At 45.1% G+C, this 18783-nt stretch overlaps 1 protein-coding gene across 1 annotated transcript; it reads right to left on the bottom strand.

Moving 5' to 3' along the window:
- Window positions 1-1345: 1345 nt before the first annotated feature.
- LAS1L (LAS1 like, ribosome biogenesis factor) lies at window positions 1346-18575 on the bottom strand. The gene is made up of 13 exons (XM_015820286.1): window positions 18338-18575; window positions 16683-16808; window positions 15112-15181; window positions 14918-14999; window positions 13473-13658; window positions 13328-13374; window positions 12077-12186; window positions 10846-10931; window positions 9689-9895; window positions 6403-6544; window positions 4470-4852; window positions 2604-2745; window positions 1346-1637 (listed from the first exon to the last, which is right to left on the bottom strand). Exons 1-13 carry the CDS (start codon window positions 18526-18528, stop codon window positions 1547-1549), a joined length of 1863 nt encoding a protein of 620 aa, XP_015675772.1. The 5' UTR covers window positions 18529-18575; the 3' UTR covers window positions 1346-1546.
- Between the last annotated feature and the right edge of the window lie 208 nt (window positions 18576-18783).

The raw sequence follows: 18783 nt of genomic DNA, 5'->3' as shown, positions 1-18783 counted from the left end.
CACGCATGTCTTGTGAATACTATAATCTTCAGGTGCTTTTATCTGTAGCTGCATGTATGCATTGATGGGCAAGGCCTTTCTTTTTAAGAAAGCATGTTTTTTTAATTGAAACGGTCGTGATAAGCCCCAAAGCATCAGCTTCCGGGAGAGATCCCTGTTTTTTCCCCCCTTTACAAGACAGTTCACGCTTTTGCATATTGCATTGACCTATATTTGCATGAGTTGGTTGTAAAGTATCTCCTTATCAAACCAGTGATGTTTCTAACTTGGCCTGAAGTTATCTCGGTTGCTTCCTGGTGGTCACTGACCACAGAGCGAATACACTTGTTGCCACTGCGTTGAATGCCTCTTCCCCTCTGCCAGTAGCAGCCATCGGTGTGCAGGCGTACTCGAGGGAGGAAGTTTTTGTGGCTCTGTTGACCGATGGCCAACTTGACTTAATGCTGTAGTCTGAGCCGCCAAATAAGAGCGAGAAAACGGTACAAATAACCTAACTACTGAATGCTTAGCACATTGGACCTCGTTAGAAGACACGCCCCAGTAGTGCCCTCCAGTTTAGTAAGTGAACTACCTTGTGTGGCTTTGCAAGAGCCCTAACACAATCTTTGAATGAATAGGGTTTGTTGTTGGATGGCGTCCGTTTATCACAGTGTTTCTCAACCTTGACAATTTTAAGGCATATGGACTTCAACTCCCAGAATTCCACAGCCAGCATTGCTGGCTGTGGAATTCTGGGAGTTGAAGTCCATATGCCTTAAAATTGTCAAGGTTGAGAAACACTGCTTTATCATCTTTCCTAGGCTGTTGCTTCTCCATGGATGTGCTTTGTTCTTGCAGAGTCTTTGGAGGATGCTGACAAGCACTTCACCTGTGTACCAATCTAGCCCTGCTTGAAGCTTTAGTTTCTAGGGACCAGTCTGGGTAGGAATGTTTATTCAATCCTTATCTTAGGACTTTTCCCTACCGTTGGAATTGTTCCAATTTCTGTGTAACACCCTTTGTAGAGATGCTTTATATCCAGGTATTCATGTGTATTCAATAAATGATCCACTGGCTCAGGCTCTAAAACAGCTTGTTTGTTTCCTCTTTGTAAAATAACAAAGCGAAAACCCACTTGCGGTCTCATAGGTGCCTTCACAATAAGCTTAACACGCGTTCCGAAATCCAGATCTGGGACGAATAAAGATGTATATATTTTAAAGTTGCTTTTCTTAAAATCTTAAGAGAACCTAACATAGCAACAATGATGCGCCATACAAATTTATGGATCCCATGCTTTTTTTAAAAAAAAAAATAAAAAGCACATTAAAAATATTAAAACGTTTAATTATTTTATTAAAATACAAAAATGAATTTAAGCAATGGGTAGATCTGTCGGGTGGATTAAGTGTGCCTGCTTCCCTTAAATGTCCAGGAGGAACGATCTACGGTGGAGAAGTAGCTGCGTTGCCCCCAAAGAACTTTGCCAAGAGCAGGCACGGCATTCTTCCTGGAGTAGCAAGGAAAACCTCTCGTTGTGTTGTATCATTGGCGCAGAATCTCCCGCTCAAAAAAGCTGAATCCCACTCTTTAATTTATGAAGCTCACTCTGGGTCCATAAGAGTCCCGCCGTAAGAAAGCCAGACCATTCTGATGAGCTGTAGGAAAAAGAACAGGACCACAATGACGTGGAAGAACCAAGGCACACAATTATTTCACCAAGTGTGGTTACATCACGTGGCCAAAACTGGCGAAAAGGAACACCCATCTCCTCCAGGAAATGGAGGGGCACCTGACATATAATGGAACTGACCCATTCGCTCCCGTCATCCGAGCTTCCTTAGGGAGATTTTGGAGAGTTAGAAGATTCCAATGAGGGAGTAGGAAAATTTGATCTGGTTTATTTAGTTCAGACTGAAAGAAGGGGAAGCCATCCAGGCCTGAATCTGACTGAACGACAATTTATTGCAGATAGACATAGTTTATTTTGGGACTGTGAGGTCAAAATGATCGGCTAGATACATGTTTTACATAAAAATAAATAATTTATCAGAACCATTTTACCCACGGATTATTTTTAACAAGGATTCTTTTGATTATTTTTGTTGTATGCTGCCGACGTTGTGTTTGAGTTGGACAGCTGTATAAATGTATAACCCTGACTGCTCTTTAGAAGGCCAGATCCTGAAGTTGAAACTCAAGTACTTTGGCCACCGAATGAGAAGGAAGGACTCACTGGAGAAGAGCCTGATGCTGGGAAAGATGGAGGGCAATAGAAGAAGGGGACAATGACAGAGAATGAGGTGGCTAGATGGAGTCACTGAAGCAGGAGGCCTGAGCTTAAATGGACTCCAGAAGATGGCAGAGGGCAGGAAGGCCTGGAGGAACATTGTCCATGGGGTTGCGATAGGTCAGACACGACTTCGCAACTAACAACAGAATATTGTCTCGCATCCTCCAGTTGGGAACCCCTGCCTAGAGTCATCTCAAATGTTAAATGGCAGGCCTTCCTCATTAATCACTATTATTCAGCCAGGATTGAACCAGCCTCCTTCCTTCTCCAAGGGGTAACATTAACTCTTCTCCAACAATAGACATTTCCCCAACTCTAGGACAATACTCACATGTTGCTGGAATTTTTCCTGTCTCCGTTTTCCAGCTGATCAAGAGCCGACATCGTGGTGTAGTTATCCACTAGCAGGGTGTCGGGATCATCCGTTTGATCGGGTAGTTTTCCCAGGGGAAAATGTCTCCATTTCAGTTCAACTGTGTGTGTGTGGGGGGGGAAATGGATAGACTTTAGCAAGACCAAGCACAGCCAACAATGGATAGAGCTCACCCAGGAGGTCACAGGCGCTGAATTCAAACACTGCACTGAGCCAAAAGGGAACAGTCTAGAGCAGGAGGGTCCAAACTTGGCAACTTTTAGACCTGTGGACTTCAACTCTCAGAGTGCTTTGATACCAATTTGAAAATGGGATAGGCTGCCTCGGTCTTCTGCTCTTTGGTCCCATCTTGGAACCAAACCTTTTCAGTCTAATCCATGGTGTGCCCAGTGTGGAAGGACAGGAGGAGTCACAGCCACCTGAACATGATGTTCCATATGGCAGGTCCTCAACAGAGAAGCTACACCGCCTGGGTCCCACTAGGTGACTTATTTGAGAGAAGAACCCAAAGCATGCCAACTCTGCTGGATATTACAGAACAAGCACAGGCAGTTGGAGACAGGATGCCCTGCAAGTAATCTAACTGGGGATAAGCCTGAACTGACAGTAGGTTTTCTAGATATGGTTAGAAGCCTGGGTGATCAACCGTAGGCTGGGAAACCTAAATGAGTAACTGCCCGAGAGATATCATAGCAATAGGAAGTTATCAGTGGCACACCCCCAGGCTCCTTTTGTCCAATAGCAGCTTGGATCTTAGAGCAGGGATCCCCAACCTGTGGGCCTGGGCCCACTACTGGGCCGCAGCCTAACCGCCACCAGGCCGCGTGAGTGGCCGGCCAGCACATGCGCATCTGCGCCAGCATGCACGGCCGCACTCGTGACTGGTGCCATGAGGCGTTTGTGGCCCCCACTCACGTGAGCGTCATCACAGGCACTCGCGCACGCACACATGCGCCTGCCCCGCCTACAAAATCATCCCCCTTTGCTCCTTGCTTTGGGCCGCCAACCTGGAAAGGTTGGGGAACTCTTGTCTTAGAGGATGGGAAGGGTCAAGAAAAGGAAAGAAAGAAAAGAAAAAAAAAGGAAGGGAAAGAAAGAAAAAGAAAAAGGAAAAAAGGAAAAAAAAAAGAAAAAAAAAAGGAAAAGGAAAAAAGGAAAGAAAGGAAAGAAAAAGAAAAAATGGAAGGAAGGGAGAGGGAGGGAAGGAGGGAAAGGGAGGGAGGGAGGAAGGAAGGGAGAGAGGAAGGAAGGGAGGGAGGGAAGGCTTACTCACCCATGTTGCTTTACCTCCCAAGAACGCACTGAACAGAGTAGAAACCCTGCTCCCATCTAACTTCACACCAGTTATGGTTTACTTCGCTCAGTTCAACTAACAATGGTGGTTTGTGGTTTAACCATGTTCAGAAGCTCCTGTGCAGAGGCTGGAGATGCCTGCTCTAGTCTGCAGACAGGTGCTATGAAAAGGGGTATCTCATTACCCAAAGACACTTATTATTGTTATTACTATCATCTAAGCCAGGGGTCCTCAACCTTGGCCACTTTAAGACTTGGGGACTTCAACTCCCAGAATTCCTCAGCCAGCTTTGCTGGCTGAGGAATTCTGGGAGTTGAAGTCCCCAAGTCTTAAAGTGGCCAAGGTTGAGGACCCCTGATCTAAGCTCTACGTTCCTTTCCTCCTGCCCTTCGCCATTCCTCTAGTTCCGCTCCTTCCAACCGCAGGATTACACAAGGCATCCAGAGATCAACCACGCAGCACTCAGGCCTATTTCTTGCCCTCAACGTGCCAAATTGGCCAAGTCCAACGGATTGGAAGCCAGGTTTTACCTGAGCCGACTTGCCAGAGCCCGCCCTCCAGGGCCTTCCGTCTTTCAGCCAAAGCCGCTGGGTCTTCCAGGAAAAGAGGCTCTTGCTGTGAGGATGGCTGAGTGTCCATCTCTTCTTCCTCCTCCTCCTCCTCCCCAACCAACCCTTTCTCTTTAACCGATCCCGGAAACACCTCCGTCCGCCCTGCCTTCTTCAAGAATTTGTGGGCGGCAGTGGCATTGAGCTTCAGCAAACTCTCCACGGTGTAAACGGGCTGCTTGCAAACGTCCGGTGTGGAGCCAGAACTGGGGAAGGAGCCATCTTCTTGGGTGTAAATGGAGGTCAGGCAGAGGAGCTTCTCTTGAGCTTCAGCTGGCAACGGGGGCTCCATGCTCAACAGAATCCTGGCAAGCAAAAAAAAAAGAAAAAAAGGGAAAGAGCAGAAGAGCGAAAGAAGACCGCTTTCGGATGGACCGGGGACATAAAGCTGTCTGAATCCAACTACTTCGACCAGTCCGCTCCCACAGAGAGGGCCTCCTTAGGGTGCCGTCGGCCAGTCAATGCCGGCTGGCGACCCCCAGGGGCAGAGCCTTCTCTGTGGCAGCTCCTGCCCTCTGGAATGACCTACCCCCCCGACCTACGTACAACTACGGACCTGCGCCTCTTCCGCCGAGCCTTGAAAACCCATCTATTCCGTGCGGCCGGCCTGGCGTAGTTTTGATTGGGCTTTGCTAGGGGTTTTATATGGGGTATTTTAGAGCAGGCTTTTTATTCAATATTTATTGTGATTTTTATTATTGCCTGTTCACCGCCGAGTCCCGTAAGGGAGATAGGGCGGTATATAAATTTAAATAATAAATAAATAAATACTTCGCGCAGGATTCAAAACTGTGCCTGGGATTTCACGGACACCCGATCTGTACAGGTAGCGTCAACGCTGCTAACACCGGATGTTCTTGCTTTGACAGCATATGGAGATGCAGCCATTTTCCTTCTTATGGTTTACTCTTAGAATTAGAGTTACAATTAGATGATACTGGGGGGGGGAGGAGGAGGAATGTGCACGGGAGATTAGTTAGACATAACAATATTGTAACTAGGGTGAGAACCAAGGTTCTTGAAATAAGAGATAAGAAATGGCCCCAGAGGAAAAGCCTGCATTTCAAACTAACTGGAGAATGTGATTTATGACTGTTAATTGGAGGAGGGAATTGTGCTTTGATACTATGTGCTCAGGGGAGGGGAATTCAAATTTTGGCTTTGCCTGTGTATGCTACGCTACTCGAATAAAGATTCTTTAAGGTAAACAATGCCTCAGAGTTCTTTGAAGAGTTTCATCTGTCGGAACCATGACAGGTAGTCCTTGGCTTATGACCACAATTGAGCTGAAAATGTAGGTTGCTAAGTGAAACCTTTGTTAATAAGTGAGTTTTGCCTCATTTTACGACCTTTCTCGCCACAGTTGTTAAGGGAATCGCCGCAGCCGTTAAGCTAGTAACGCGGTTGTTAAGTAAATCTGGCTCCCCCGTTGACTTTGCTTGTCAAAAGGCCGCCAAAGGGGATCACGTGACCCCCGGGGGACCCTGCGACCGTCATAAATATGAGTCAGTAGCCAAGCGTCTGAATTTTGATCACGTGCCCATGGGGATGTTGCAATGGTCATAAGTGTGAAAAATGGTCATAAGTCACTTTTTTCAGCGTTGTAAACTTTTTGAACCTTTTTTTAGTGGCCCAACGACTGAAAAAAAAAATAGTGAAGTACTGACTGACTGAAAGTCCTCTGATGGACTCTCAAAAATGAGCCTTTTCTAAGACTTTCCGGAATTCAATTTGGGCCTTTGAAAAACGGTGACAGGCAACTGAGGTCCAAAGCTTTCCTTCCTCTCACTCTCCCCTGCCCCAGAACCACCAAGCCCACTCTGTGGCCCCAGACCCACCCCACTCACGGACTTACAGATGCAGGAGGTGAGGACTTGCCCAGCACGGCGCGTCTAGGCAATCTCTGAGAAGCTTCAGCCACTGTAATGAGATGTGGTGGTGAAATAATCTCAGGCACCTTCGTTTCTTCTGGGCTTTGGAAGACTTTAACTTCTTTTCTTAATCCAGAATCATGGAAAGAAAGAAAAAAAACAACAACAGGAAGGAAGGTTCTCACTACCAAACTCAAGAGAAGATGAGAGGCGAAAAAGGTACAGGTTGAAGTTCAGATGTCACAAACACAGTTGCCTTCTCGTGTTGCACGGGGTCACTTCCCACTTTTGAACCCCAGTTCTGCCTATAAAAGGGGAGCAGGGGAAGGAGACCAGAGCATGTCACTTGGCCAAAGCTGATGCGCTGGATCCATGTCCAGTCTGGCGTTCCTACCCCGCACTTGAATTAACTTTCATCACTTCTGGAACTCCAATTTTGAACCTTTTAGCTTCTCTGTGCGCCATTTTATCTGTCCTTTTTCAAAAGACCACTGGACTTCCTCTTGTTTTTCCTTGAAGATGTTTCACTTCTCATCCAAGAAGCTTCTTCAGTTCTTTTTTTTTCTAAATTTTTTAAATTTTATTTTATTCAAATACAAATAATACAAACACAACACATATAAATCTAAATAAAAAACAGTATAAAAATACAAATACTACAGTGCACCCACACCCCTGGAGACCATTTTTATTACCTATATTTCTTCTCGTATAACAACTAACAATGTACAATATATTTCAATTCTTGAGCAGGTTTATTCCCTTTGCCTTCCACCAAGACTCTTTTTATAAAATCATCCCATATTTCATTATAATTATTTACTTTAATCGTCCCTTTTTTAAATTTAATTTCTGTTGTTAATTTATCATTTATTGCCATAGTCCATATTTAAGCTTCTTCTGTTCTGACTGAATGGTGGGGAATGGAAGGATTTGTACCTCTCGCAATCATCCGGTCGTTAGCAGCAAGGAATATAAATCCTTCCATTCCCCACCATTCAGTCAGAACTGAAGAAGCTTCTTGGATGAGAAGCGAAACATCTTCAAGGAAAAACAAGAAAGTCCATTGTTGCCTCTTGAAAAAAAAATCTTTGAGACAACCAGGACCTGGAGGACTGAGACTCTCCACAGACATTCACTTTCATGTTTCAGTTAATCATGGCTGTTGTTTAGGGTTCACACAACACAACCACACTGGGTGAGTGCGGGCAACAACATACTGAACTATCCAGCTAGACTTCAACCCTTCAGTCTAGTGCTGTGAAAGTCCAACGTTCGTTTTGATGCAAACAGATGATCGCTATTTACGGCTTGGCAGCTTAGGCTGAACAATAATGGATGCTTCCCAAAGCATGTGCAGAGTTCAACTTGCTCTCTTTTGGTGTATGCGGGTAGTCCTCAATGTACAGCCACAATTGAGCCCCAAATTCCTGTTGCTAAGTGAGACATACGTTAAGTGAGTTTTGCCCCATTTTACGACCTCTCTTGCTACAGTTGTTAAATGAATCCCTGCAGCTGTTAGGCTAGTAACACAATAATAATAATAATAATAATAATAATAATAATAATAATAATAATAATAATAATAAAAGTTGGAAGGGACCTTGGAGGTCATCTAGTCCCACCCCCTGCTCAGGCAGGAAACCCTATACCATTTCGGACAAATGGCTGTCCAGTTTGGAAAATAGCTTCACTCCCTCTTCTGGCTTCCCCATTGATTTTGCCTGTCAGAAGGTCGCAAAAGGGGATCACATGACCCCGGGACGCTGCGACCGTCATAAATATGAGTCATTTGCCGAGCGCCTGAATTCTGATCACGAGACCATGGGAATGTTGCAAAAGGGGTTAAGTTTGAGAAAAAGGCATAATCGCTTTTTTTTCCAGTGCCGCTGTAACTCCAAAACAGTCACTAAATGAACTGTTGTAAATCGAGGACTACCTGTGTAACATTGCCAAAGCAGCAATCAGGAAACTGATGAGTTGGAAAGCTTTAACTAACCCAATTGCAACTGAGGCGTTAATGCCCGGTTTTTATTTTTTAAAAGCACAGCAGTTAATTTGGAGAAAAAAAACCCCCATCAGCTGAAAAACAGGTTGCGCGATGCTCCGGTGAAGGCTTTTTTTTTATTCTGCAAAGTTATCTGGAACCCAAACCCCAAAAAGGAGACACTGCAAAGCACATCGCTGGCCAATAACTTCACCCATTTCTATGCTCTCTTTTAACGTGTTGAATCAGTGGCCAAAGGACAGACCGCTCGCTGGTCACAACCGAATCTGGAAAGCTGTTGTCGACTTGTTTTCAAGACAAGCTTTCAGAACACAGCCTGCTTCACAAATGTGGTAAAAAAAAAAATACCACAAACATATTCACAAAGTGTACTGGTGCTTAATGCACCCTCTGCTCGATTGCCGTCCTGGTAAGGCTGGTATCTTACATCTTTGCTAAATTGCAATTTACTTTTAAGTTTTAGTATTTTCATGCATTTGATAAGTGAGGATATTTTTTTTTTTTTTGCAGAACACAAAACCTTTCACTGGAGCATCACGCAACCTGTTTTTCTGCTAATGGTTTTTCCAAATTAGCTGCCATGCTTTTTTAAGGGAGGAAAGCTATGGCAAATCTAGACAGCATACTAAAAAGCAGAGACATCACCCTGCCAACAAAAGTGCGTATAGACAAGGCCATGGTTCGCCCAGTTGGAATGCACGGCTGTGAAAGTTGGACCATAAGAAAGGATGAGCGCCAAAGAATGGAGGCCTTTGAACTNAACCGGTCAGTCCTAGAGGAGATCAACCCCGACTGCTCTTTAGAAGGCCAGATCCTGAAGTTGAAACTCAAGTACTTTGGCCACCTAATGAGAAGGAAGGACTCACTGGAGAAGAGCCTAATGCTGGGAAAGATGGAGGGCAAGAGAAGAAGGGGACGACAGAGAATGAGGTGGCTGGATGGAGTCACTGAAGCAGGAGATGTGAGCTTAAATGGACTCCAGAAGATGGTAGAGGGCAGGAAGGCCTGGAGGAACGTTGTCCATGGGGTCGCGATGGGTCAGACACGACTTTGCAGCTAACAACAACCTGGTATTCACGCCTCAATTGCAATTTTGAGCTTTTCCAGTATTTCTTTTGCGGAGATTCCATGAAAGGCCATGTCAAAAAAAATCTGCGGGAAAACTTGACTAGTCCCCAGTTGTGTTTTTCATCAGTCCCCCACACCGATAAAGAGAATAATGCCAAATCTTAAATCTTGTCCGAACACGTCCCGATACTTACTAGCTCGCAAGTTAGCCTTCAGAATTTTTGTGATCCAGTTGATGAGGTACTGGGACCGAAGTGACGAGATCCTTGCGTGGGCCTTCAAATCATTAAACATTTTCTCCAGCAGAGTCTGAGTGAAATGTCTGGAGTGCAAACTTCCCAGCAGGGGCTGCCAGAAACGAAGAACGGCTCGAGGGATTCTGAAATCCCACTTGTGAGTTTCTGCACTCCGAACGACAAGGCAGAAGAAGAGCAGGGAAGAAAAATAATTGTAAAAAACGAATATTATATATATGAGCAACGATACTCAGTCCTCTTGAATTTTTGAATCATTCACTGATATGAACTCATTTTTCGCTACAGATCATGGTTTCTTTCTATTATTTGAGATGTTAGCGAAGGGACCATGCGTCTCTCTGCCTGAAAGTTACAACCTGCAAGAGGAACCTTTCAGGGTCCTGCTGATCTGGCATGTAGTAAACAGCGTTCGGTAGTTTCAGTCGATTAAATTAAAATGAAAACCCGTATCTTTAAAAAAAATCAGTTAAAACAGTGGTTCTCAACCTTTTTAATGCTGCGACCCCCAACCGGTCGTAAGTCGAGGACTAAACCGGTCGTAAGTCGAGGACTAAACCGGTCGTATGTCGAGGACTAAACCGGTCGTAAGTCGAGGACTACCCAACCGGTCGTACGTTGAGGACTTTCCCTGCCCGGGAGCGCTGCGCATGCGCGGTTCCGCCCCCTGCGCCGGCCGAGGCGTAGCTGGCAAGTGGCAGAGACGGAGCAGGCCGACCACCAGCTGGCCCAGCCCAAGGGAGGTAAGGCACCCGCCGGAAAAGAGGAAAAAAAATGGCGGACAGCCTTGCTTGGCGACCCCCGTGAAATGGTCGATCGACCCCAAATGGGGTCGCGACCCATAGGTTGAGAACCACTGAGTTAAAACCTCTCTTTTTAGCCCCGGAAATCCTACCTATTTGACGTTTCATGGCTTTGGTTTTTATCTTAACCAAGTAATCGCTTTTGAGTGTTTGAATGGAATGGCAACACTGCACAGACAATTAAATCGATTGCCAGGATCCAGTGCGGGTGATCTGCACAGATTTTGAACAGCCAATGGTTGAAGAACTTTGCTTGCTTGACCAAGGGGGGAAAAAACAACTTGGTATACCAACCTTGAGGATGAATATTCAAGATCTGCAAAGTGTCAGCGGTGGGAATGAGAAAGCCTTCTTCAAGCAATGTCTTAGCCACAACTTCCCTATAGGAATTGTAAAGTCCAGTCAGTATTGTCCAGTATTGTCCAAGCCCTTTTTTCCTCCCTCCCTCATTTATTATTATGGCTTATCACACAATCAGCCAGATGTTCAGACCGGATTTTTGTCCATCTATGGAGTCCTTCCCAAGGACCTGAGATAGGCAGATGTCGCTGTTCAATGATATTAAAGATACCGTCACAGGATTTAAGCTGTTCCAAGTGAAGCTGCCTTTTGAAATTGACCGATGGTGATTTTGTCAATGCCCACAATGTTCAAGTGTTGATCGAGATCTTTTGGGATCGCACCCAAGGTGCCTATCCCTATTGGTATTGCCTTTGCTTTCTTTTCCCACAGTTGTTCTCTTTCTATCTGCAGGTCTTTGCATTTTGTTATCTTGTCCAGTCCTGTCTCTTCTGTTCTGCTGTCTCTAGATATTGCCACATCCACCATCCAGACGTTTGGGATTTGTTATTGACAATTGTTAAGTCTGGGGTGTATTTTAGTAATTTCTGTTGATTTGGTCCTCCCCTCTTCTACAGGCAGTCATGCAATCACCTTCCCACAGCTTCCAACAAAGTCAATGAGAGATGCCCGTTTATTGTTAAGTGATTTAACAAACTGTGATTTGTTTAATGACCACAGCAAAAGAGGCTGTAAAATGAGGCGAAACTCAGTGACATGTTCAGTCTTAGAGGCTGGGTTTCTACTGCCTCTTCTGCTCTCTTCCATTTCATTGATGCAACCCTGCATGTGGTTTGGCTGCATTTCTACTATACAGAGAATTGCTCCTAAGTGCATTCCAACCGATCCTAAAATCTGAAATATGTATTTATAAGGCAAAAAAAAAAAAATCCCCAAGAAGAAACAGACTTCTAAAAACCTAGCCTTAAATGGGAATCTACTTCTTCTTATATGCACATCCAGGCTTTGAGGATAAAACAGCCTCTACTGCTTCAGTCAGCACTCTCTGAATCTCATATTTTTTTAAAAAAGGGGAAAAAAACCAGCACAAAAGGAGAAGACGCAACGAGACAAGATACTTTCTTCTTATTTCAGTAGGTTTTTTTACTTGCAGGGATGTTAAAAAAACCCACAAGGGAGATGGTTATGACTGACTCAGGAATTCTAGGAGCTGAAATCTACATACCTATTTTCTTGTAATAAATCTTTCATCTGGGCCACGACCCACTCCACCTCTGAAGTAGCTGTGCTCCAAATTTTGCAGGCTTGGTTGACATCTGGCTGCTGTCGGAGGACCTAAGGCAAGAATGAAGAAGAAGCACATCAAGAAGCACAACCTGGCATGTTGTTCCACTGGTTAATTGTTCTCACTGTCAGGAAGTTTCTCCTTAGTTCTAGGTTGCTTCTCTCCTTGATGAGTTTCCATCCGTTGCTTCTTGTCCTGCCTTCAGGCGCTTTGGAGAATAGCTTGACTCCCTCTTCTTTGGGGCAGCCCCTGAGATATTGGAAGGCTGCTATCCTGTCACCCCTCTTCCTTCTCTTCATTAGACTAGACATACCCAATTCCAGCAACCTTTTCTTATATGTTTTAGCCTACGGTTGTTAAGTGGGATCCCCTTGTTTGCTGTAGATGTGGTTTTGCCCCAAACTGGAAGCGCTGGTTTGCACCAAAACCACCATAAAAAAAATGGTCATGTAATCGTGGGATACTGCAAACGGCTGTATAGGCAGCTGTGTTGCTGAGTGCCCAAGGTGCGGTCATGTGACTGTGGGTGTGTGTTTGTGTGACAGTAAGAACTTCGGATCCAGGTCGTAAGTCCCCTTTTTCAGGTAGGTTGGAATTTTGAATGGTTGCTAAGCCACCGGCTGTAAGTTGAGTTGAATGAATCAGGAGACTTTGCTTTGTCCTTGCATCAGAAAACCGAAACTGCAGTCAGTCCTCGACTTACAACAGTTCATTTAGGGACCGTTCAAAGTTACATCGCTGAAAAAAGCGACTTATGACCGTTTTTCACGCTTACGACCGTTGCAGCATCCCCGTGATCAGACGATCAAAATTCAGATGCTTAGCAACTGATTCATGACAATTGCAGTGTCCCGGGATCATGTGATCTCCTTTGGCCACCTTCCGACAAGCAAAGCCAAGGGACACACCAGATTCACTTAACAAACATTTAACTTAACGACTGCAGAGATTCGCTTAGCAGCTGTGGCCAAAAAGGTCATAAAATGGGGGCAAAAGTCACTTAGGAAATGTCTTGCTTAGCGACATAAAGTTGGGGCTCAATTGTGGTCGTACATCGAGGGCTACCTGGACAACATTTTAATCAAAGCAAAATATTTTGAACGTATACTTTATTTTTTTCCCCACTTACAGTTAATCAATTTCCAATGGAAACAAAAATTGGTGGCCTGATAAAGAATCTGCAGAGCTCACCTCAAGTTGCTGGTTATTAAAGGAGGTCAAAACATCTCTGACTTTTCCTAGGGGAAGAGAAATTGGGGGAAAAAATAAAAGAAGTCTTTAGAAACCACAGGAAGTGCAGAAAGGAGAAAGAGCAGGCAGACGTGAACACACCCACCACAGAGTTCCTGGTGTTTCTGCTCATCCAGCGCCTTCTCCGGATCTTCTTGACCGCTGTCCATCTCATCCTCGCCATCCGCTTCTGACGATTCTTCCGTTTCCTCCCCACCTTCTTCGACTAAGCTATTGCCCAGCTGGCAGCTCCAATATGAGCGCCGAAGCCAGTCCAGCACCGTATCACAACCTGCAGAGAAGAACGGACGGCAGCCTTACAAAACAGACACGGCAATAGTTGTCTCAGAGGAGCTTTTTCAAAAGGCAGCTGGGACTGTTTTTTCCCCTTGAGGAAGAAGTTTCATCATCCAAGAACTAAAATCCTCCTCCTCCTCCTTTCTTCTTCTCTTCCTCCTCCTCCTCCCTTCTTCTTCTTCCTCTTCTTTTCCTCCTCCTCTTCTTCTCTCTTCTTCTCCTCATTCCTCCTCCACTAGTTCTTCTTCTTCTTCTTCTTCTTCTTCTTCTTCTTCTTCTTCTTCTTCTTCTTCTTCTTCTTCTTCTTCTTCTTCTTCTTCTTCTTCTTCTTCTTCTTCTTCTTCTTCCTTCTCCTCCTCCTCCTCCTCCTCCCCCCTCTTGGAAAAAAAAATCCAGTTGCCTTTTGAAAAAGCACCTTTGAGACAACTATGACCTGGATGACTGAGAACCCCCATAGACATCTAGACACAGCCTAGAAACCAGGAGACTGTGAATTCTAGTCCTGCCTTAGGCATGCAACCTGGGTGGGTGACTTTAGGACAGCCATTCTCTCAGCTCAACCCATCTGTTGTTGTGGGGCAAAAAAGGAGAAGGAAGGAGTATTATGTAGGTTTGCTGCTCTGAATAACTTGTGAAATAATACAGGCAGGATAAAAATAATCAAATAAGTAAATAGTGATTGCAAAGACCCCGTTTTTGGTAATGTAAGGAGAAAAAAAAACCCTGGACCTTTCCCCCCATAGTCAACAAAGCTACTGCAGCTTTTAAAGAAAACCTACAGGAGCTCTACAAACGATCTGGAACAGCTTTCCCCGTGTCTGTGAGTGCCAAAGACATGCTGAAAGGTACAATTCCACACCTCCAGAGAATATCAGGTTGGAGAAATCTTATCTGGAGCAGAGAGAAGCATTCTGTATTTTTCAATTGTGGCAGTTCCGGATTGAACGGTGGAGTCCTTGGTGCTCTTTGACCTTAGCTGTTTGCAATTACCTGACCAATAGCAATAGCACATAGATTTATATACCACTTCACATTGCTTTACAGCCCTCTCTAAGCAGTTTACAGAGTCAGCATATTGCCCCCAACAATCTGGGTCCTCATTTTACTGACCTTGGAAGGATGGAAGGCTGAGGAAGGATGGACCGGCTTGAGCCGGTCAGGATTGAACTGCTGGCAGTGGGCAGAGTTGGCCTGCAACCTAACCACTGCTCCACTACGGCGACTTCATCAGAATAAAAAAAATAACACTCTTACCTTTTCGGCAGGTCACCAGCTGGGGAAGGGTGCCATGGGTCAAGTCATGACGGAGGTCCACAATCCAGATTGGGATGTTCAGCTTGGAGCAGGAACCAAACGATTATTAAAATCAGAGGTGGAAGCAACGCATCTTAGCAACATATGCTTGAAATACAAATTGTTTTAAGTTAATAAACTCAAATCTCTTTTACCTCTTTAGCTAGGTGCCTCAGTGGAACGGTAACCATCTTCTGCCTCCGCTCCGTGATGAGATTCACAAACCTGTGGATGATAGAAATGTTGAACGATTTCAGGGAAACCGTTTTGCTTTGAGAATATAATCTGAGCCTGAATCAAACCCAGAAAGAAGAATTAAGATAAGGTAACCTTTATTGTCATTTTTTTTACTGTGGGCACAACGGCACACATCAAAAATTTAGTTGCCCGTGCTCAAAGTGAAACACATACATGACACACACCTAAACATACTATATACAACATATGTATAGACCCACATCCCTACATATACGTAGCAAATAAATATTAAATACTTTCCATCTTGAATATATAACGGGAGGAGGAAGCTTGAGAGTTCACAAGGTTAATGCTGTATGGAACGAAACTGTTACTGAATCTGGATGTTCTGCTTTGGATACCACAAAACCTCCTCCCAGAAGGGAACAAGGAAAACAGGTTGTGAAGAGGATGTGTCATGTCCCAGATAATCTTACGGACCCTGCTCAAGCAACGCTTCTGTGCCATGTCCTGGATGGGAGGGAGGGAGCTGCCAATGATCTTTTCGGCCATTCTCACCACTTTCTGCACCGCCTTCCTGTCTGAAGCAGGGATGCTTCCAAACCAGACTGTGATGCTGTATGACAGGATGCTCTTGATCGTCCCCCTGTAGAAAGTGGTCAGGACAGGGGAAGGAAGATGTGCTTTTCTCATTCCCCCAGCGTCAGCCATTATCTTGAAGCTGACCGTTGAATATGGCCCATGACGTAGGAGCTGGTTACTTGAGGGGCTGCAAGTCTCCCAGTGTCTTCTTGGCTAATTTGAATGGGCGTGGTTGGCATGCTCCAAGTTCCTTCAATTAAACAATGTCAACTCTTGGGAGCCCAGAAGTATGTCTGCCCTCTAGAATGAGGTCCCCCCCCCCAAGATCTGGAGGATCCCATGTTTTCGTGCTTTGAAGGGGCTTGAAGACTTAGCTCTTTATTCAAGCCTTTGGCAAGATTGAAATCCCTTGGATGGTGTGGGTTTGTTTCTTTTTCATTCACTTCTTGTCATTTTTTGAATCTTTCTTTTCATTTATTTTTTTAAACATTTTTGTGACCCAGAGTCAAGAAGCATCAGTGACATGATGGCAGTGTTCCAATATCTCAGGGGCTGCCACAAAGAAGAAGGGGTCAAACTTTTCTCCAAAGCACTGAAGGCAGGACAAGAAGCAATGGATGGAAACTAACCAAGGAGAGAAGCAACCGAGAACTAAGGAGAAACTTCCTGACAGTTAGAACAATTAACCAGTGGAACAACCTGCCTCCAGAGGTTCTGGGTGCTCCATCGCTGAAAGTTTATGAGCAGAGATTGGACAAACATTTGTCTGAAATGGTATGGGGGTTTCCTGCTTAAGCGGGGGGGGGGGGGCTGGACTAGAAGACCTCCAAGGTCCCTTCCAGCTCTATTCTATGTATAAAAAACTCTATCTCTTTCCTAGCCCTCCAGTAAACCTTACACCGCAGCTTCTGTAAGAAGCTTGTTCCCTCTTTCTCACAACTCTTACCTCACCAGTGCCAGGCCATAGGTCAGGATCAATTCGTGGGATTTCAGAACTCCAGAGGCATCTAGGAGCTTACAGCGGATCAGATCTGCAGTGCATTCCACGGCTAAAGGCATCTTGGACCCAAACCTAGTTTCAGAGTTAAACACAGTAATATTACGATCTTCCCTATCCAGGGATTTACGTATCTTCTATGGCAGACCTAGAACACCTTTCAAGATTACAAGCATCCTTAAGGAGAACATCAACTGCAGAAGTTAAGTGCTTCTGAACAATGGCCACTGTTTCTCTCAGAAGGGCATTCTAAGACACACTCAAATCTTTTGGGGAGCCAGCTGAACAGCAGTCAGTAAACCAACAAAGTTCTCTGCAGTGATGAGAAATCCACTGGATTTTTCTGTACACAAAATTAGTGTGTAAAGACTCCTCTAAGGGGAAAGTATTTACAAAATTGAAAATCTGGCAGATAAATCACTTAAGACATAAGCCCTTGAATACCTATTACTCAGAAGTGGGATAAGAGATGAGATAGAAATATTGAAGAATAATGTACGAGAGCCATGTTTTTCGAACCTAGCAGTTTTAAGTTGTGTGTCCCCAGCCAGATGTTGCCAAGTTTAGAAACACAGTGCAGAAAGTTTGGAGAGAGAACTGCACAAAGGGGTGGGGAGGGTTTCTAATTCAAAATTCAGGCTGCCATCTCAAAAACGTTATCTTCATATAAATTTGCATTCCAATGACTTCTTGTAAATGCAAGGTATGAACTGGTCCTCTCCCCTCTCTTCCTTCTCTCTTGCTCTCCAGATACACCAGTTGTATTCATACACATGACTTAACTTAGTTAAGGGATTAACCCACATTCTGGGTTCATACAAAATGCTAACCACGAAACCTTATTTCAACCAGTTTTTAATACAGAGCCCCCCAAACATTTGGGTACCAGGGACCGGTTCCGTGGAGAGAGGTTTTTCCGCGGACTGGAGGGGACGTGGTTTCATGTTCTGCCTGCATCCCGTGGATGGGGCTTCGCTTGTTTGCATGGACTGGTTGCTGGCATGCCGTAGCCCGATGCCGGTTCACAGTCCGGGGACCCCTAGTTTAATATATATATTATAGCCTTTGAACTATAGTGCTGGAGAAGAGTCCTACGAGTCCCTTGGACTGCAAGGCGATCAAACCGGTCAAACCTAGAGGAGATCAACCCTGACTGCTCTTTAGAAGTCCAGATCTTGAAGTTGAAACTCAAGTATTTTGGCCACCTAATGAGAAGGAAGGACTCCCTGGAGAAGAGCCTGATGCTGGGAAAGATGGAGGGCAATAGAAGAAGGGGACGACAGAGAAGGAGGTGGCTGGATGGAGTCACTGAAGCAGGAGGCGTGAGCTTCAATGGACTCCAGAAGATGGTAGAGGACAGGAAGACCTGGAGGAACGTTATCCATGGGGTCGCGATGGGTCGGACACGACTTCGCAACTAACAACAACTGCAGTTATACTTTTTACAATCTCTTTTGCCTTGCAAAAAGTTTGTCTGAAAAACTTTCTGTATATGCACATATAAATGCATAAGTGTCTACTGGATCATTAACTTATCTTAGGGTGCTGAGCGAACAGAAACCCCTCAATCGTGGCTGCCATTTTGTGCCCGCCTTCCGCCTCACCTGCTCTTCCAGACAGACACTCTGTCCAGTGCATCTCGTTGTGTCTGGCAGTCCTCACAGTACAGCCCCACCATCACTTGGTCCCACTCGGCCTTGCTCTGCCAAGGAACCACATTCCAGGGTCTCTTCAGCCGAGGTGCCTTGGCTGCCAGTTTCCATCCTGGCTTTGGATCTCTGGGCTTGCTGGCCATGTTGCTGTAGCCCTGCCCTTCTTCGGCTCCCTGGAATCCAGCGCTGCAGATCTAAAGGAAGCAAGCCAGCCACAGATTAAACCCCCCCCACCAACTCATTCCCAAGTGCTCTACAAGTAGTCCTCCACTTACACCCGTTCGTTTAACGACTGTTCGAACTTACAATGGAGCTGAAAAAAGCGACCGATGACCGTTTTTCACACGTAGCAACCGTTCCAGCATCCCCCAGGGTCACGGGATCAAAATTCAGATGCT

The sequence above is a fragment of the Protobothrops mucrosquamatus genome, unplaced genomic scaffold, assembly GCF_001527695.2.
Source record: "Protobothrops mucrosquamatus isolate PMUCROS unplaced genomic scaffold, P.Mucros_1.0 scaffold1111, whole genome shotgun sequence".
Classification (NCBI taxonomy): domain Eukaryota; kingdom Metazoa; phylum Chordata; class Lepidosauria; order Squamata; family Viperidae; genus Protobothrops; species Protobothrops mucrosquamatus.
This window is presented reverse-complemented; position numbering and strand designations above follow the sequence as displayed.